The following is a 21454-nucleotide window of genomic DNA, read 5'->3' as shown; positions in this document are numbered from 1 at the left end:
GTCCAGTGTGACACCTGATAACTGCTCCTCACCATTCATTATTTGAGCTGGGGAGGTTGTATGGATACTATTGTTAAGTTGTTCTCATTAAAGGAGAAAAGGGGAGGGACAGAAGGGGAGTGTGCAAATCAAATCCTCAGGTCCAACCAACCAGATAAACAAAGAGGCACAGGTGCCCTTATAATTAAGGTGCACAATGAGCTTGTGGTGTCTTTGTCTAAGGATTCTGGATTTGTAAAGAAAAATAACATTGTGCTTAAAATAGGAATTGCCTTTCAGAAGAAGAAAGTAAGTTTCAATGCTTGTACTAATTGTTTTTGTTGTATTGTGTAAATGGTCCAGAGAAACAAGAGTAATTTAAATTATAAAATTAAAACAGGTGCTACTCATGTTCTGTATTGAAGAGAAATATTCATTAACATTACATTTTGGAGATTTTGATGTAATTCCAAAAATTCCATGTTAAACTGGGCAATATTGTGCTGATAGTTAATGTTTGAAATATGCATGCATTTATGTAGTCATATATATGGGTTAGCCTAAAAGATATTTTTAATTTATGAAAAACATTTTCTTATTGCAAGTTGTCTTATTCTATGATGATATGTTCTTTCTGATGAAATTTTCAACGAGTGTTTTTTCTCATATTTGATTCATAGACCGTTCTTCAGTTACTTCTAAGATACAAATTATAAAATTGGAGACGTACTTTTAATGTCTATGAGGCATTTTTCAACTATTTTTGAAAGACAATATAATATTAGGAAATGTATTGACTCATTTAAATTCAATTGATAGAATGCACAATCACTTCCTAATATACCATAGTATATCTGTATTTTAAAGAATTTATAATGGTACAGATTCTAATAAAATTAGGAGTGAAGTGATTAGCAGTCTTTGTATTCCCTTTGTCTTGATTTAACTTCTGGTTAGTTACATGAGCATGTAAATGCCATGCATATATATATATATATATATATATATATATATATATATATATATCTCCACATAAAAGTGTGCACTAAAATCTTTATGTTAGAAGATGATTAGAAGTTTAAAATTCTAAGCCTGAAGTTACCTTAGAACTGAAAGTATAGTAGATACTTATTCTTCCTATTTTCTGTGCACTAACTCATTAAATTCTTAGAACTTGTTTTGATGTCCCTTTATATAAAAACTGGGGTACAAGAAAGGGTTATATAGCTTACCCCAAACCACAGATGTACAAGAACCATAGTTTAAACTCAAACCAAGACTGGCTTTAGAGCCAAGCACTTACCTCCCACACCAAATGGCCAAATCAAACTCCCTGAAGAGATAGATGACTTGAGTAATAGAATGTTACACAAACCTCTTACTATTATGACTGCTTCTTATATACACCTGGCAGTTTAAATATGCTTAAAATTACCCCTTTGTGCTTAATCCTCAAGGTCACACAGCTGTATTTATCTTGATGTGTAAACTTAGACAAGTTATTTAACTTCCCTCCTTAAGAGCATTTTTACATCAGCTGATGTTGGAATGGGACGGTGCAATGTGCTTCTTAGTTCACTATTACTATTAATATGACTACTACCATTAGGCTTTGGAAAAAACAATGTGTTCCAGATGATATACTCTAAAGAGAACATAGCTCAGATGTGAACCTATGTCTGGTTGATGCCCTAACCATGGTGCCTTCCTGAGACCATGCTCTTTTCTGTGGTAAATGGCACTGAGACTTTACCTGGAGCTTGCTAAGAGGCTTTGGTCATTATAGGCATTTTTATCATCATTAGTGATACAGCAAGACAAGATTATTTTAGTTCTAAATAAATTCTTAACTTTTATAAAGGTTTCTTTACATTAGTATGGATAAGTAAAAGAGAAAAATTTTCAAAAATCACTCATAATTCCACCTTCCAAAATAACCAGTACTTTTTCAAATAAGGAATTCTATGGAGAATACAACTTTGTTATTTGTATTTTTTACTATAAAATATATTGCAAACATCTTTCCATGTTGATAAATGTTCATTGACTGTCTTATCTTTAATATCCCTAGAATATTCCATTGTGTAGATGATAAATCTCTTGCTGACTATTCAGTCTTCCATAGTGTTCTTTCCATATTTCAAAGACTATGATAGCAAGTAATAACAGGGTCAATCATTGGGTACATTAATGTTTATTTTCTCAAATTTATAAGAATGGGAATTGCAAGTCAAAAGGATATGTACTAGCAGATTTCTGAGTTGGTATATCCCTATTTGCTTAAAGAACAACACTCTTGCATTAGAAAACAGCTCTTACAACTAGCAGTGGTCACTCAGCTTTGCATGTGATCATTTAAATTTTGAACTGAATGAAATAGGATGGGAAATACAGCTAATACAATTTTAAAAAGTGTTAGGAGACCAAATTTGTTTCATTGTTACTCCTTACTGCTTTTACCATATACTCACACTTCTTCCATGATGTAGTCCATTTTGAGGGGAATTGTTTCAAGGTGAAACTCCTTAAAATAAGGTATAATGTGAAAATACTGAGAACTGTAAAGTAAATAAGAATCTTTTCCCCAGAATCCCTTGTGGCTCAGGGTAGGTATCTCAGAGAGTCTTCATCTACCTAAAAGGGCAGTGTTCTATTCTAACTTCGCACTAAGCTTACATTAGCCCAACTATTCTTTCTCACATGTACCTTTTTTTGTTTGTTTGTTTTTGTACTTTGTGTGTGACTAAGAATTAGGGTTTTTTGTTTTTTTTTTCTGTTTCGCTTTTGTTTCCTGTATTTTTCTTCAGGAAATAGTAGGCATTCTCAATAATCCAAGAGCAAGTGTCTGAATCCTGAGAGTGATCATTTTAAAATAATCAGAAAGGGTCAAGTAAGCCCCTTTCACAGATATGATATCCATCCTCTTACCTATCACAGGGCTAATAATACTGGATTGTTGAAACCTCTGATATGGTCTAGGAGGCCACAGAATAACTGAAGGATCGCTAAGCAAACATCTTTACTTGAAACCACAGTGCACAAAAGTCTTGGTCGTTTTATTTGTGTGTGTGTGTGTGTGTGTGTGTGTGTGTGTGTGTGTGGTGGGGTGATACTGAAATCGGTCATTCCCATTCCTCACTTTACTTGGACAGACAGTATCTTAACCCAGCAAACAGCCTAACATAGCTTGAAACATCTACTTCCAATCTTACATTCCCTGTCAGTCTTGCCAAAGTTGTGTTGATGTACTTGAACCGTGAAAAAAGTATCGCGCTTAAAACTCAAGAACAGCATAAGCCGCAGTCTTGAATAATTGTTCCTTTAGATTTCTAAGCACGAGTACCCTCCAAGCCCACCCCCTTGAAGGGAACTAAGGTCTCAGGAAGGGTCCTCCGCCTCCACGTCAAGCGCCCCCTAGAGGCGGCGGCGGGGATGGCGTAGCGGGCGACGAGTGTGCAGCGCGAGACCCAGTGTGAAGCGACTCGTCTGGCGTCCTCGAGACCGCCGCGCCCGCCGGGGCCTCCATCGCTGCCCCCCGGACCCCGCCTCCGCGAAGATGCGGCTCCAGAACCAGGTAGCGGCGCCTGAGCGCCCGCAGCGCGCCCCCAACGCCCCGCCCACCCGCCGTCACCAGCGCCGGCGCCCGCCGGCCACGTGGTCGCCACCGGCCTGTGGACCGTGCGTCCCTGACCAGCACTCCGGGGTCGGGAATGAGCTAACAAGTCCCTTCCGAGGGGCTCCGGGCCATGCCCTCATTGTCCCCCGCGACTTCCACCTGGGAGAACCACTGAAATTTGAGTGGGTGCCTCTCCTCCCCTGGTCCCCAGTCAGGCATCCTTGCAGCGACTCGCGCCACTCCCCCCCCCCCCCCGCCTCCGGGTGGCTTTGCTGAACTGATGGCGCCGAGAAGTCCGGGCCCGAGGTGCAGGGAGCACGAGCGCGGGTTCTCAGGGGGCCCTCAGCCTTTGTGACTCTTGTTAATTGTCGCGCAGGGAGGCGTGCACCCTCTGAGTGCCCTTCCCGATTACAGACCCGGGATTTGTGTTTCTAGATAAAACCGAGTCGACTTGTCTGTTGTCCTAAGCAGTGCTCCGGTTAAGGAGGAAAGAGGCTCTGGTGTTGGGTAGGGTATCCTTGTGTTGTAATTGTCTTTCTTTGGACTGGAGGTTGTCAGACATTTAAGATTTAGTAAACGCAGACTCTGAAACCCGTGAACCTGTTAAAGCGACACAGCTTCCCCTCCCCCAACATATATTAAGAGACTTTGGAAGGCCGCGGGAAGCAGGGGCAAAGGGGGAACTTCTAGAAAATAGCTCCAGGTTCTGGGTTGGGGGTGGGGAGGGATGAATCATATTGATTCCCAAGCTGTTAGCAGATACTGCTCATGGGCAATAATTCTCATAAAATCTTCCTTCTGAGGGATTGAATGCCCGCCCCCGCAAGGGTTTGTCAGGAGCAGGATGGGTTCCTGGAAGCCTTGGAGTTCCTTACCCTAGCTGCCTTCCTTTTTGTAAAGCATTGCCCTCGCATTACCCTCCTGCATTCGTCTGCCTGGCTTTTCATATTTTATAATACTTGCAAATTGACACTGAACAAGCTTTAACCTCAGTCATTTCAGAATAAGTTTGATGTTTTAGGTGAGATGTGAATGGAGCTCCATTCATGAGGAAGGAGTCTGTGTGAAGTGTTTTGTAAATGTGAGTGGGTTGAATTTAAAACACTGAATAAAATTAATGTAACGAGGAATCAAAAGGTTCAATCCAGATATTTCTCTCCCTGCCTCCTTAACAAAAATGACAATCCACAGCTCACAGCACCTTACCTGGTGGCTCTCGGCCAGGGTGGCCTGTGACACTGTGGATGAACTCCTGCACAGTTTTCAAAGCACTTAACAAAATCCATTTGGGGCTGAGAAGGTTGTGACCCACCTACCTCTCTAGAGGATTTCCCCCCATTTTCTAACTACTCAAGAAACATACCAGGGATTTACATGCAGGTTTTCATTTAAAGAACTTCTAAGTAATCCTCTTTAGTTACCTTTTGTATTAGCCTGGAAAGCCCTGCTTGCTTGTTAAGATAAGGTACTCTGGTGTGGATTTTAGTTAAGGTGGGGTTATGAGTTAGATCAGTTGGCCCCTAATTCCTCTATTTAGTGTGTGTTTGAGGTTGAGAGAGAGAGAGAGAGAGAGAGAGAGAGAGAGAGAGAGAGAGAGAGAGAGAGAGAGAGAGAGAGAGAGAGAAATGAAGTACTGGGTTTAAAGCTACCACATCATTCAGTGTTAGACAAGCACTCCACCAACCACTCAGCTACATTCAACTCCAGCTCTGTATGGTTTGTTTGTTGGATTGTTTGGTTTTGAGACCGGTGTCCTTACCCAGTCTGACCCACAATCCAGTGTGGGTTTTTAATTTCTAGATTATAACCACCAGGACTGCACCCTAACTTTATATACAGGCTATACCTTTGAATAAGGGCTTCTGACTCATATTCTTGGTTCAGGTCTGATATCATCCATCACTCAGTTGTTATGAATATGCATAATTAATATATTGGTTTCTACCCCCCATAGTCTATTCAAAGACTGGGGTACAAGGCTGGGTAAAACACAAATCTTAAGAAGTTGATATGAGAATTAAATAGAGCACCATACATGTGCAGCAGCTGCCAAATGGAAACTGACTGTGCCTACAGTCGTCGTTTTTTGACCTCACTGCTACTGCCTATTTAAAAATAGCTATCCACTGCAGAGACTGAGAGGGACTGAGAGTTCAAGACCAGCCTTGACTGTATAGTCAGACCCTATACCCTATTCCTTCAAATAAATGAAGGAATTAATAAAGTACTCAGAAGTTACTAACAATTTTGGAAATGTCTTCTCTATTCTTCAAAATGGTTTAATTATGATAATAACTACTTAAGGGGGAAATATTGAATAGTATTGTGTTTTATATAAAAAAAGTATAGGTTTAAAGTATGAACATTGGTTTATTAAAAAGCAAACCTCACTACCTGGATGTTTGACTCACTGTAGGATCATACCTATTGTTTTTTTATAACTGAGGCAGTCATTATCATTGATAGGTGTGATTTAGGATTAGGAACTGAAGCTTTAGGGTTGTGTTCATCATTTTATGAATGAACTAAGGTCTCTCGGTGCCATAACAAATACCATACAATGGGTGGCTTATATCAGCGATTCATCTCCCATGGTTCTCTCTGCCAGAAGTTCAAGGTCCTGGTGTTAGCAAAGATTTTAGAGGGCTTCTTTCCTAGGACTATAGTTGGTCATCTTCTTTGTCTCTCTGTCTTACTTCTTGTATCTAATCTCCAGTTTTAAAGAAATACATCTTCTCTGAGTAGGGCCCACATAATATAACTCATTTCATCTTTTGATCTCTTTAAAGGCCATTATTTCAAAATCCAGTCACATTCTAAGTGATTGGAGGTTATATTCATTCTATATGTGATTTCTGAGGGGCACAGTTTCCTATTACACATGATACAAGTATTTACTAAAAGAGCTAAATTGCCTCTTTTGAAATAGTTCAGTATGTGATATACAAAATAGACCACATATTGATTCTAGTTTTGAAGCAGTTCAATTTTAATTTAAATGCTGTAGTTTGTTGCTACAGTGAGAAACTCTAAAACATTTATCATGTGCCAAAAAATACATAGCCATACTTGTACATAGGCACACACACATACCAGACATGCATACTCACACACACACACACACACACACACACACACACACACTCACACACACACACACACTCACACCACACATACATTTTATATGTGACACCAATTACAACTAAAACAGAGTTAGGACCATGGTCCAAACTGAGATTAGTGTGTGACAACGTCCACTATGAGTAATAGCCTTCATTGACAGAGAAAGATAGCCATGCAGTGACATCATAAGCTTTCTGAGCATGGAGTGACAGATTGAAGGTATGACTTTCTAGAAAGAAGTCTTTCAGTACTTTTATATCGAGTTATCATGTGAGCTCTTAATTTGATTTTCTATCTCTCTTTGCAACAAAATAATAATGTTAATCCTTTGGTGGTTTTTTTCCATAAAGTGCAAGCCAAAAGTTTATGAACACAGTTTGGTATGCAAGCCATCTTTGTTCACTCAAAGCAGCCTCACAATGGTGTATACAGAGACACCTAAACTGCCTTCAGTTTGAAATCCATCTTTACCCAATATGTGTATGCATCAGAACATAATATTTTGTTTAAGAAAAATGTAGGAGAACTATAAACTTCTGTTGCTTTGGCAGAAATGGTCTGCAAATGCATGTATGTATGTTATGACCAGTTTGAGTTCATTGGCACAGCCTCTGGTCCACTGTCCAAGTGGCTAGTGTTGACATTGTAGCTGCCACATGATACCTAGTTGCTGGAGGAATCCTTACATTTTACTAGTATAATGATAGAGTGCGCAGCTATCCAAAGCATGCTCATTGCAAGCCCTTATTAATTTTTTTCATTTTTATTGGTTATTTTATTTATTTACATTTCAAATGTTATCCCCTTCCCAGTTTCCCCTCCACAAGCTCCCTATCCCCTCCTCCCCCTGCCTCTGTAAGGGTGTGCCCCTCCCCCACCTCCCACCCCCCCACCCCTACACCTCCACTCCTGCCTCAGTAGCCTAACATTCCCCTATCCTGGGTCATCAAACCTCCACAGGATCAAGGGGCTCCCCTCCCAGTGATGCCAAATAAGGCAGTCCTCTGCTACATATCCAGTTGGAGCCATGGGTACCCACTGTGTACTCATTAATTGGTTGGTCCTCATTAATTTTTAAACAAGGTGTGTGTGTGTGTGTGTGTGTGTGTGTGTGTGTGTGTGTGTGTGTGTTTTGCCGGCATGTTTATTGTTATGTCTGTGCAGTAGTTAAATGCCTGTGCCTTCAGAGGCCAGGAGATGATGTCAGTTCTTTTGAAACTGAAGTTACAGAGAGTTGTAGTTTGCCAGGTGACTGCAGGGACTTCAACCCTGGTCCTCTGGAAAAGCAGCAAATGCTCTTAATTTCTGAGACATCTTTCCAGTTCCAGTCGCAAACTCTGATGATCTATAGTATTAAATTATGCTCAATCTCATGTTTCCTTTAATAGAACAGTGATGCTTTTACATGCAATTAAAATGTGGATTAATCTTCACATGCGGTTTCACCTATAAGTAAAATTTAGGAACAAATTAAGATTTGGATGAGGCCATGAGATCTAAAATATAAACAGCAAAATTTCCTTTTGGCGTCTTTGAAATTTACATTGGTACAAACTTGCTAAAGTCCTTGAGCCTTCTGAAGCCATTTTATATAACTAAGTAATGGATTGATTGAACCAACTGAGTATTTCCTTAGTGCCTTGTGTGGGTAAGGCCTGACTGAAGGAGCTTACCCAAAACACAGATGTCCCTGTGAGCTCAGGGAAAAGGGAGCTAAACCTTAAAAATAACTATAATAATGAAGTACAGTGCATAGTGTGTTAGAAAATTACAAATGCAATGGAAGAAAAAGTTAGGCTAGGACAAGAGAGTTAGGGGCTCAAGCGGGAAATTGAAATCCTGAACGGAGTAGACCTCATTGAGACAGTGACATTTAAACAGAATTTGATGAGAGTGAGAGACTGTGTGACTGGATCTCTGAAACATAAACAGAGGGGATATTCAAAGTTAACACTTTTAGACAGTGGTGGTTCCCAGAACAGCAAGGCAATCAGTGTGGCTGAAGGGAGTGAGCAAGAAGGTAATACGTGATTCTGAACTTGATTGTAGGCCTGCGTGCTGAGTAAAAGTTTCCCCAAAATATTGTCTACCAGTAACTAAATAGATCCTTAGCTTACATGCTAAGAACACGATCTTTCTCTGTCAATGATTGTTAAAAGATTTTTTGCAAGTAAAATGGTGTTTATAGGAAAAGCTAGTTCTAGACCACAAAAGAAAGAGACTTCTAATTCCTGCCTGGCCTCTGTTACTTCACATTAGGGGAACTACTTTTCCACTTATACTCAAATTATTTGGTACTTGAGATTTTCCTTTTCTGTTTCACTATTGTCCTTAAATTTTAATTTTTGACCAGAAAGAAAAATTATTTTAAAGAAAGAAACACTTATTCTGAGAGATTGACATCTGTCAACCTTAAGAGTCTTGTATCATTACTTGTTGTTGCTTCTTATAGATCTCATGATGGTTATATTTACACACTTTTTTTTTAAAATTGCGGTGTATTTTTACATGTTATTTTGTTTGAGCCCCTTTGCAAATCTATGTGAGACAGGTGGGCGGTTGTTCTGTTTGGAGCATAGTATATTCCATTTGCTCACAATTTTGTTTGTTTATCATAGACCTTCAAGGACTACCATTGGGCTCTTGTGTTCTCTTGTTCTAGAAAGATTCAACCTATCCACTATTGAGAATATATGAAATAGAAAAAGGTGGGGTGAGCTCCCTGCCTGTCTCACTTCTGGTTTGGTTAATGAGTTGTATGGAGCCACACCCCTGTCCAATCTATAGGTGCAACTTTTTCTCTTTGGAGTTCCTCAAGGTCTAGGACTAGTATTGTCTCCCTGTTGCCAGCCCCAATGTCCTTATCCAACCCTTCATCTAAATCTTATTCAAAACCACTTTGGGAATGTGCCTTCTGTTTATTGTTGAAATCTGAACACATAGCTTCTTAAAAATGACAACCTAGAGAAGCTGGGTGATTTGCCCAAGCATTGACATGTGGTTAAGAGCTTGAATCCTGTTTCTGTGACTCATAGTCATAGTCAATTTTGAATATTCTGCAAAGAAAACCTGAAGCAACTGGTAAATACTATTGAAAGAAAACCTTGCTATCCTGCTCTCAAAAGTATCTTATTTTATATCCTATATAAAAGCTTGTTACATTAAATTATTATTTGTATATAATTTTAGTTTTAGAAGCCCCTTTCGTAAAGAGTAGAACTCTTTATTGATGTCATTTACCACATTACCATAAATGAAAAAACAGAAGTAGGGAAGCAAAATTAGGACTCATTTAGACTGCGCTTTTAGTTAGTCACAGAATAGTAGATGCACTGAATAGTTAAGTGATCTTTGAGTTTCCTTTTTAAAGTCCCACTGCTGTTTCTACCACAAAATCCTCTTTACTCTGTACCACTTTCAAGTCCCTTTCCTTCTCTTTGATCACAAATAGTAAATGCTATCCCTAAAGCCCAGATCTAACCACACGCCATCCACAGTATGATGCCCAAGTTTATTGATTTGCCTTTCTTCATCCATCTTTACCCTTAAATTAACCTTCTGGTATGCCACTTTCTCCCATTCACATCCTATACTGCCATTGTTAAATTATTTGCAGTTTATAAAACATTCTTTATATCTGCTTTTGTTCTTTTAAATTTACCACTTTTCTACCTATAATATCTTTCCTTGCTCTTAGCCCCATCATTTGTTAAAGAAAACTACTTATCCGCAGTGGTTCTGTTGAAAATGCCACATGAACCCTTTGGTGCTCCATAGGCAGAGTTGACAGAGATGGAGAAAGGCACTCAACTCCATGAAGACAGAAACTAGCTCTTATTTGGCATTGTATTCCCTAGAGTCCCAGACCCCTGGTCCTGTACTAGGTCCTGGACCCTAGCTAGTAGATAGTTAATAAATTATTTACTGAGCAAAGGTATCAGTATAAGTCAATCAAAGCCTAAACAAGAAGGATTAAAGTTGAGGGTTTTTTTTTCTGATTTTAATTAAAATCAAGGAAGGTTGGCTGGAGAAGACAGTTTTAAAATGTAATAATTTTGAGAGACATCAGCTAGCAAGTGCTTTACATAAGGAGTCTATGCCGTGGAGGTATGTGTTTGTTGCTGAAGAACAGACTAAGACTCTGTGCAACTCTGGTCTCTTGTCTACCCTGTAGTTTCTTTGTATTTTCCTGCTCTGCTGCTGCTATAGAAGGGATTTTTATTTCTTCTTAAAGTTGAATTCCCCATTCACCTCCATGAGTCTGATGGTAATATTCTTTCAGGTCTCAAGGCACTGGTTTTTTAAAAGAAGATCACCTGCAAAGCAGCTATTTTGAGGGTCTTAATTGGGTCATTGTAATTAACAATCTGTCAGTGCCTGGTTCATGACTATTTAACAAAAGTCGTACTTCAAGTTTGTGTCCTAGGAAGTTTCTGTGTCTCATCAGCTGATGACTTTTGACAGGAGCATGAACAACAAACACAATAATCCTTGTCTTAGTTAGGGTTTCTGTGGCTGTGATAAAAGACCATGTCCAAAACCAACTTGAGGAGGAAAGGGTTTATTTGACTTATATACCTTGGGTCATAATCCATTGAGAGAAGCCAAGATTGGAACTCAAGGAAAGAACCTGGAGGCAGGAGCTGAAGTTAAAGGGGAGCTGCTTAATGTCTTGCTCCACTTAATGTGCTCAGCTTACCTTCTTGTACACCCCAAGACTACCTGCCCAGGAGTGGCACCACCTCCCGTGTGCTTGAGCCCATATTAATTAAGAAAATACCCCCACATACCTGCCTATAGGCCAGTCTTACAGAGGCATTTTCTCAGTTAAGATTCCCTCTTCCAAAGGATGTCAAAGTTTGCATCAAGTTAACAAAAACAAAGACAAAAATAATAACAACAAAAAAGCAAGAAACAAAGAAGCAGCTCATTATCTTATCATTTGGGTAGGGTTATTATGTTGTTTAAGGTCATGTGACAAAAGAACAGAGGTTAAGAGACCTGTGAATATGTGGAACATTCTTAGACATTGAAATAGCTCCCTTGCCTTCAAAAATATGATTTATTCTTTAGCGGCATAATGATGCAGAGGTATAGTATTATAATTAATTTAAAGAGATGAGTAGCCCCAACACAGTTTACCAGATTGAAGTGAGTTTAATTTTCTTTGCTAATGTTTGAAATGGAAGAATCAGAGGTTGCAAAGGGTAAGAATTCAGAGTAAAGAACAAGTCAGTGATTTGTCCCCTAATCACAAAGTGGTGTTAAATAAGAGGCACAGTGCATCACTGTCTGCTTCCATGGCTAATTCTGCTTAGTGGACAGCATGCTCTAATTTGTAAGCCAGAGAACAAGCTTAATAAATTTGCCACCCAAATTGAGATAAGCAGCGTGTAAGCACTGTCATCATAGCCACAGAAAGCCAGACACTACTGAACTGATATGCAGCAGATAAGGCCAAGGTAGAGCATAAAAGAAGAAAAGCCGGAACACTGAAACTTGAGAAATGCTCGTAAGCAGCAACTTTATTACCTTTTGTTTGTGTATCACCTTTTCATTTTTTTCTCTTATAATCTCCCACATAGGAAGGGTGTTACAAAAGAAGCATAAAAGTGAAAGAATTTTTTAAAAAGTAAAAGTGAAACTCTGAATTAATAATAATTCTAAGTCAATTCCTTTATCACCATGTTCTTGTCTCTGAGTTCAATATCCTGGCTAATCTCATCCCTGTTCACTTAGCCCTAGGCAGAAGAATCTTGAAGAATTATTCTAGATCCAATCTTCTGCCTCCCTATCTGCAGTTCTATTTTGGGTCCATATTGCGAATCCTATTCCTGTAGTTATTGGTCTTGCCCTTGTGTAACCTACATTTTCTTATGCATCATAGTCTCTGATTCTCAGATAACATTTGTGAAATGTATATGTGCTTTTCAGTCACCACTGGGAAAACAACCTGAAGGAAAACTTAAGAATTAGTTGTGCTTGTATGTATGAACACGGTGAAGTTCATAGAAAGCATTGCCCCAGCTGCCATGTTTAATTGAGTTATTTGTATTTGAAGCCTCGCATACAACTGAATTTTAGCTGAAATGTATATCTCTGTTTGTTATTTTTAAAAGTGGCAGGGAAAAAAGGCATTAGAAAATAGTCAATGCCATCAATCATAGGGAAATGCAAATCAAGACTATAGTGATATATAACTTCATATCCACTAGTGGGGCTGTAATAATTTTTAAAACTAAACACGTGAAAACAGTATTTGTGATGTGGAAACCCTCATGTGATGATGATTAGAATGTAGAATAGTACAGCCACTTTAGCCAGTCTGTCAGCTCCTCAAAGCATAAATGCATCATCACCTGATGTTCATGGTATACTCCAGGTATATATTCAAAAGAATGGACCATCAGTGACTTCACCACACCCATCTGGGCTGCCTCTTTAAAAATTAGCTCGGTATGACTGCTCTGTATTTCATAGGAATTTCTGGATTTATTAATAGCATACCACCTTAGTGAATGTCTGCCCACCTATCCCTTAGCTATCTGTGAGCCTAGTGCCTGTTAAAAGCTGACTAACTGAAGGAGCCTAGAAAGTGTTCTTTTGAATATGTGGAAGGAAACCACTTGTTTAACTAGCCATTTATGTACTCACTTACAAGACTCCAAAGTATGAAGAGAAAAGAGCTTTGAACGTAAATGCCCAGGATGGCGGTGATGAGGGCGGATAGCTTTTACCTTTCTCTTAAGAACATCTGACTTTATTTCTTATTATCATTGGCAGACTTGGTTTCAGAGATGTTTTCCTGCCCCTTGAAAATCTTGTTTCAAACACTAGCAAATGCTTTTCATCTTATTTTCAATATATCTGACATTATTATCCATATCTACACCTGTTTATTAAGTCTTCTAACATATTTATGGGGTGCCTTCTATGTATCAAGCACAGTGCTGAGTAGTAGTCATGTAGTGATGTACGAAAAGTACAGTATCTTTAATAAGGCGCTTTCATTCTAGCAGAATTATTGGGTCTTAAACAAATGCGTCCTGAATGTCCTCGAGACCCTAGTTCTTGCATCCAAGTCCAGTCCGTTTAAATGGTTATCATTAGCTCCAGTGTATGTGTGTGCCTATTTACCAAATGGCATGCTGTCAGTTCTGCTCCTTCCTGAGTTTTCCTTGAGTATCCTCAAAGGCCCTTTATGTTCTTGAAACAAAACATATTATTGGCGTTTGTGAATAGTGATCATTATCATTAATATGTGTCCTTGTACTTACAGTTTTGCATTTCTTTCCCTTTATCTGGACTCTTGTCTGCACTTCTTCTGTTTGTGTCTTTAAAACTGCACATTATACACCTTCCCATTGCACAACTGTCAGTGTTGGAAACACCTCTATGATGTGACCTGTTGGTTTGTTAATGTCCTCTGCCCACTACCTTCAGATCTGTCTGGATAGAAGTACCTGGACTGATAGACTTTGCTGAACTCATCTCTCTGGCTAACCATCCTCTTACCAAAAGCATTGATTCTTTTTTGTTCCTACTGTTTGGGGTTTGTTGACAACTTGTCTACCTCTTGGTTTCAGGGGTTTTCTTCTTCAAAGTCATTAATTAGACTTGGTTTTATGCATCTGCTTTCATGAAGCGCCGATAGAATTGTGACTCGAGTCTTAGCTATAGTTATTTTATTCTTCATCACTTATCCTTACTTTTCTCAGACTTCTCTGTGTGGGTGTCAATTAGAACTCTGTATTGTAACTGGAATAACTGAATCCTTTCAAGTGTCAGGCTACCAATCACTTTTCTCAGTTATGGTGAGAGTCCCCTTCCAGAATTCCTGATTTTCCTCTTACAACTTGAAATGACTTTTATTCTATAGGGTAAAGAAAATGTAGAAATTAGCTAAGTGGGAATTTGCATGTCAGAAGATGACTACTAGGCAGTGTCACAGAGGGCAGAGGTGACAAGAGGGTGTGAAAAGGATGTGCCTAGGAGCTGCAGACCCTGCATGCTCTACCTGTGGGATACAGACATGGGTTGCAAGAGGAGTCCTTGGGAAGTTAGGCTGTGTCAGATCGGGGAGATCTTTCCTGAATATTGAAAGTAGAAAGAAAATAAACCAAAAATGAAGCTGACTGAATTTTTACAAGAGCAATCGCACTAATTTTCCTCTGGCCTCCAGGTGTTACAAGACCAGTCTTTAATATTTGGTGCCATTTTGCATAGCTTACATTTCTTCCTTTTTCCCATGCTTTTTCTTTGTGCTGACCCCAAGAAACTGCCATGAAATTGTCTGTTTTATGAATTTGTTGATTGACATGACCTGGTGGTTGCCTCAAAATTTTAGGACGTAATTTTTAGATTTGTTGGGACTTTCAAATGAGTCCCTTTTTCCCCTATATATAAGGAATTGGCCTTGTCCAAATATACTAGATTTAAATAGTTACTGCATGGATGTCTTTAAGATACAATCACCATGACAACCTATAACAAAATCATATACCTATAACAACAGAAGACTGCTCCCACAGGAACTCTCCTACCCCGTGCAACCCTCATATTCCTTCCCATGGAAAGCCTTGCCAGACAGATCCAAACCCAGGTTTCCCTAACTTCCCCCTCAAGTTCAGGAATGGAACTGTGTGTTCCATTCATCCAGCAATTAGTCATAGCCTCTTACATTTCATTTTTTATTTCAGAGATTTGTGTTGATTAATGGCAGAGATATGCTTAAAGGATTGTGTTGTTAGGTGGCTTCATCACTGTCAACATCAAGTATGCTTATACCAACCTAGCTACTGTATATCAATCACTTAACGTGGCATCCAGACACAACCAAGGATTGCAGTAAGCACCAACCTGTTTTTGGTGCAAATGTTTGCTAGGAAAGTTTTTTCTCCTAAGAATGATTCTAAAATAACACAAAAAAAGATAGTATTGGTTCAAAAAGTCATTTCATCATTGCCAAGTATTATATACTATATATAAATGTTACACTGGTTTTTTGGTATGGGTGGGAACCTACTAGGTTTGTTTACACCAATGTCACTCGACAAGAGTCATTTGTTTCAATATATATTTATATGTTCAATGTTCATATGTATATATAAATAATACACTGACACTAAGCTATAGAAAATTTTCAGCTACACTGTAATCATAGGAGTCTACCATCCTAAACATGGCCCATCATTGATGACAGAAACATCACTGTATGGTACAAGCCTAGGTATTCTTTATATTTTCTGTGTATTTTATTCCTATATCTGCAATAACTTAAGTCACTTCATGGCAGAGAATTTGGATTTAACTTCTTTGAAACTTCAAGGACCAGTTCCAAATCCAGAGACAGAAAGGATATTTGTTATATGTTTGCTGAATAGAACATTTGATTATCAAGAAAGCACAAGAAGGCATGGGGAACTTCAACTTGGATTGGATGAAAACTCCTCTGTACAGAATATACAGAATGTAAATTGAACAGTTCAGGGTGCAGCCTCTAGAGTTATCAGATCTGATGCTACAGCACTGAGAAGCTACTTCCTTACAGGTTGGGTGGGGCACAGGTAGGGACACATGGCCTCCCTGAGATTCACTCTCTCTTCTTCTGTGAGACATAGGTCATATTGTAACAGATGATTTTAAATTCCAAAAGATATAATGTACCAATGAATAAAGTCACAGTCACTCTTATAATTATCTACAGAAATGGCCCTTTAAGTTGGAACAGCTGTAAGTGTGGGCAAGCTTAAAAGTATCAATCCTAGAGAAAACTAGAAATGTTCCTTATCTGTTGGATTAAGAAAATGTCTTCTTTCTTAAACCAACTGCTGGTTCTAGGAAGTTGAAATGCTGTATTTCGGTTTTGGCCCCATTTTTTGTTAGTTTACACTGTAACCGGTTACTCTAACCTCTGTGCACCCCAGACTGAGGATAAAATGAAGATAATAATATTTACTGCATAAATATTATTGTTAGGAAATAATGTAAGGGGCTTTTTAGTGCAGTTCCAGACTCATGGGTCAGCTCAAGGTAACCGAGGTGCTGTGTTTAAACCGTGTTTCTAAAATGCAGTTTTAAACTGTGTTTCTTATTGCTCATGAGTATACAAGTCAGCTGAACCATTCACTCATCAGCACTAAACTCTGGGCATACAGATAACTTTGCTGCTCTTCAATGTTGTTACATGTGTGGGTGTTGCTTGCCTGCCTCTCTGCCTGCCTGCCTGCCTTCCTTCCTTCCTTCCTTCCTTCCTTCCTTCCTTCCTTCCTTCCTTCCTTCCTTCCTTCCTTCCTTTTTTCCTTCCTTCCTTCCTCCCNTCCTTCCTTCCTTCCTTCCTTCCTTCCTTCCTTCCTTCCTTCCTTCCTTTTTTCCTTCCTTCCTTCCTCCCTTCCTTCCTTATTTTTTCCCTCCCTCTCTCCCTCCCTCTTTTCCTTTCTTTCCAGTCCAGGACTTGTTTACAGGCAGCTTCTGCCCAGGGCTTCAAGAGACAGTGAAAATAAAACAGAACAGACTCTGAGATTTCTACACCATCCACTGGCCAAACACCACAAGGTCAATCCCAAAATAGGAATTCAGAAAAAGACCACATCTTTTGGTAGAAAGAAAATGCAGTCACACTGCAGAGGGACATGAACACAAAGCAGGAGGAAGATCATGGCCAGTTGATCTACTGCAACACCCTTACATTCCCTCAAGAAATAATGGAAACAGGTATCCGTATCATGGTCTTCAGATGACAAAGTTGTTTGACTTGTAGCTACCAAGTCCTACAAGATGTTGTGAATTATTAGGGCCCTTATAATATGTTAGTTGCTATCCTAGGCATATCTTTAAGCTTATATTGATTGAAAACATTTGAGTAAGCCTTCTTTTCTCCTGACTCTTCAAGTGGTATGCTATTTACTTTTATGCTTTCCTGCTCTACAATATACAAGAATATTGATATTGCAGTCTAAATTCCCTGAAGTCTTCTATAGCTAAGAGTTTTTTGCCCCGATAGTTACCACATAGCTACTTTGACCTTGGTATGCCCAAATGTTTAACCAGATGTGTAATTCTTCTTTTAAAATATAATTTTAAATTTATAGAAATTATAGAATAAGCTGATGATTAGCATCCTGAAATACTGCAAAAATACAAAATACATGGAGTAATTCATTTGAGGGGGTCTATGTTCTTTAGCCCCTAAAAATTTTAGAGACACTGAAAAATGCCTTGCTATTATTAAGATTCTCAGAGAAATCTTCTCTGAACAAAGGCTTTTCTCACTTGCCTTAATTGTGGACTGGTAAGTAGGGTCCTGAATATAAATTGGGCAGCCAGGGAGCTTAGGAGATTTCAGAGTTTTTTTATTTAGGGTTTTAGTGATGCTACTAAATATAGTCTGTCCCATTTTTCCTTTTCCCTCAAACTGTCTCATTGATGTAACATGAAACCAAATAGAACAGTGCCGAACAGCTTGAAAGAGTGAATATTGTGTGTTGAAAAGGAATATCACAGTATCACCTGATAAAAATAGCTTGTACCCACAGCAAGCAGAGATCGATGCACTCTGGAAGAGTGCACCATTTTTTTAAAGGTAGTATTCACTCTCTGCTCCTCTTGAAGAAACTGGTAGGTTTTTATTTTATTTATTTATTTATTTTTACAAAAGCTCTACCAAGTATGAGATTGATAGCTAGGAAGAAAAACAACCTTTAAGCTTGGTGACCAATAACTAGTTCTTTTTTTAAAAAGCAACTGTAATGTGATTAAAATGACACTTTGCTTTTCCATGTTACTGGTCAAATATGTTCATGTTCTCGAGGATCAAAATAAAGACAAGATTAAAAAGGCTAAAGAACTGGTAAAGATGAATTTTTATTGTTGATTAAACAAGCCTTAGCCAAGAGATCACATCATTTACTCACTCAATAGATATTTACCAAGAAATGTTCTCCCGTGGGTATCCAGAGGATGTGGAAATGAAATGTAGATGAGTCATCATAGACTTCCCAACCATGGAGAAGACATACTTATCTGCTTAAATATTATCATGTTGGAAGGGAAAATATGGTCAGAAGGTTATGAAGTGGTATGAAGTTTGTGTTGTCAGTCTGGAGATAGGGTTCCCATTCCAGGAGGAAGCATAAATAGCAACCTGATTATATGAAACAGTGCAGTTATTTTTCCATTGGTCACCATTAACTAGTGAAAGTATAGCAGCTAAATGGGAATACAATGGATAAGATGATTTTTGGTGGATAGTCAGGTATATATGAAGGTGGTGGGTGAGAAACAAAGGCCTTTTTGGAACTAAAGACTAGACATGACTACGTATGTGAGAACAAGCAGGATGTGTAGTGAAAATCAGTCCACTGTAACTTGTTTAAAGGTACGTGAGGGGATAATATGGCTCTGAATATCTGTAAATGTTGATATTCTTTTCCTATTAAAGATAAGAAGAAGGAAAAAGTTGTAGCAACCTCGGAAAATGGCTAGAGGTTTCAGGGCAAAAGTCTAAAAGCCTATGCAGTCTAAAAGTGCAGTGTGACTTGTGACATCATTTAACAAGTATGGTTAACGACCTGTGAAATAATAGTTGTCATCCTTCTTGCCTATCACACTGCTGAGATATAGTCAGTGATCGTGAGTTAATATTTGAGCTGCATTTCTGAATATCACACATGTCTGGTTGTGTGAAATCCTTGGATCTTCTTACAAGTATGTGGCTGAGATAGTGATGGAGTTAAATGGAAATCTACAAGTATTTCTCCTTAAAGAAAATACTGTTTTGCCATTTTTGGATGAAATGGATTAAAAATAACAACCCTTTTTTCATTTTGTAGGCATTTTCTTTTCCTAGGATCAAATTGGTTTTGTTGGTGATAGAACTGTACCTAGTTTTAAACGAATATAGCAATCTAATTTCTATAGAAATTATTCACAGCCATTTATTTATTTTAGGGTAAGTAATTTATCTGTGAATTCACAGATAGTAATCACAGGGACTTGTGCCTCTAAGTCCATGCTTTTTCCACTACATTCCCATACCTTCTATGAAACAGATTTCATTTAGTACAAGCTTTGTTGACATATATCTGTGTCATATTTCAATTTCTTCAACACTAGCATCATTTTAGTAGATAAGGAAACTGCCTGGTGTCTGAATGGTTGGAGACCTAAGTACTGTGATGAGTAGCTACCTTCTGACCTATCTCTTCATGTTAATGAAGTCCTTCTAGATCTCTCTAGCCACTGCTCCCTCACTGTTGTTCCCCTCTGATTACTTACAGTGTTGTTTATACCCTGACCAGTGCTTCTCACAGTTAGCTTATTGTCTTATTGCTTCTTGGTTAGTCTTACCATCAATGGGTGGTATATTCTTTCAGTCCAAAAGTTTCATTGGTATTTTCTCCAACACTAGATGTGACTGAAGGGAGTGACAGCAAACTCCTTCAGAGCAGTAATCAACCATGACATAAACCTTCTTGGCAATGTTACCTACCAGCTTCTGATCCAGAGTTGCAGCTCAGTTAAGAATTTTTCAGAAACTTGCTCATGATTCCCCTACACCCTTGAGTTTTTTCCTTTACATCTCTGTTCACTAGTATTCCTCTGAATAGCTGCTTATCTCACCATCCTTGAGGTAAGGTCTGCATCTTATTTCTACAGTAATAACACTAATAATAGCTCCATTTTAGGGTAAAGAATATTATGTGAAGCACTTTATGTGAATTCACTTGATGTAGATCAAGCCTTTAAATGCAGGCAGTCTAATTCTATAGCCTGCCGTCCTACTCACCTTGTTACTCGATTGCTTTTGTATCTCTTCGTTAAGTTCAGTAAACTTACAGGGATCATCCCTTATGAGGTTTTGGTAAAGGTTATTTGTATGGTTGCCTCACATTTTAAATATCCCCAAGTTGTTTCTGTTGGGAGTCAGTTATTAAAATCATCTATGAAATTCCACAATTTCTTTTTCATCCTAGGCACATTTGCTAAGTGCAGATTTTTTTCTTCTTAAAATGACTAAACATCATTGTATTTGCAAGGCAAAAGGAGTCGTTGTTTTCCTGAGATATTTTAGTATGGTTAATGGTGTTAGATACAGCATGTGCAGTTCTAAATCATCGTTCAGTGGAATGAAGAAGACAGCAGTTCTTGAGCAGTGTCTCCGGGTTTCAGGAGAAGCAATGAAATTACAAAGGCTAGAGGGGCTGAAGGCTGCATTACTTCCCTGAATTCTCCTTTGGCTTCTACTCATTTACTACTATTTGAGAGTCAATTCTGAACTATCGTAAGAGGCACATGGACTCCTCTGTAGGACTCCCTTGCCCATCATTTAAATTTTCCTTTTAATTAGCCTGTGCTTTCATTTGGTAGTAAGACTGTGGAGCATGAAAAACCCCGCTGTTAAGTGGTGAGGTTTCAGAGGACAGAAAAAGTTATATAACCTTTTAGGCCCCAATGCCTTCCTCTATAAATACTGCAAATGCCATAGGATAGTTAGTGAAGCAGGTAAGACTTAAATTCCTAACATGGCTCACAACATCTGGCATTGTCTGAGCCAGCCTGCTTCTCCCACCTAACTTGGGATCACCATCAACTCTTGCTTGCCCCCTCCAACCTAGCTGATCCTCTTGCTCTTCTTCTTGGATGTGCAGCTGAATTCTTTTTTGTTAATTATTTTATTAGATATTTTCTTCATCTACATATCAAATGCTATCCCAAATGTCCCCTATACCCTCCCCC

The 21454-nt window shown here is 38.7% G+C and overlaps 1 protein-coding gene across 2 annotated transcripts in view; it reads left to right on the top strand.

Moving 5' to 3' along the window:
* The first annotated feature begins 267 nt into the window (after positions 1 to 267).
* Elavl4 (ELAV like RNA binding protein 4) overlaps positions 268 to 21454 on the top strand; it is a 138935-nt gene continuing 117748 nt past the window's right edge. The window contains exon 1 of one of the 2 annotated variants that reach the window (XM_021201253.2): positions 268 to 288. Coding sequence is in view for 1 of the 2 variants with exons in the window: in XM_029539750.1 (XP_029395610.1) it covers positions 3536 to 3553 (18 nt within the window). In the remaining variant the exon portion in view is untranslated. Of the gene's footprint in view, positions 289 to 3443; positions 3554 to 21454 lie in introns of those variants that run through there. The other variant, XM_029539750.1, reaches the window with a different exon arrangement.

This window comes from Mus pahari, chromosome 6 (genome assembly GCF_900095145.1).
Source record: "Mus pahari chromosome 6, PAHARI_EIJ_v1.1, whole genome shotgun sequence".
Lineage (NCBI taxonomy): Eukaryota > Metazoa > Chordata > Mammalia > Rodentia > Muridae > Mus > Mus pahari.
Note: the sequence above shows the minus strand (reverse complement) of the source record. Positions and strands in the feature narration are given on the sequence as shown.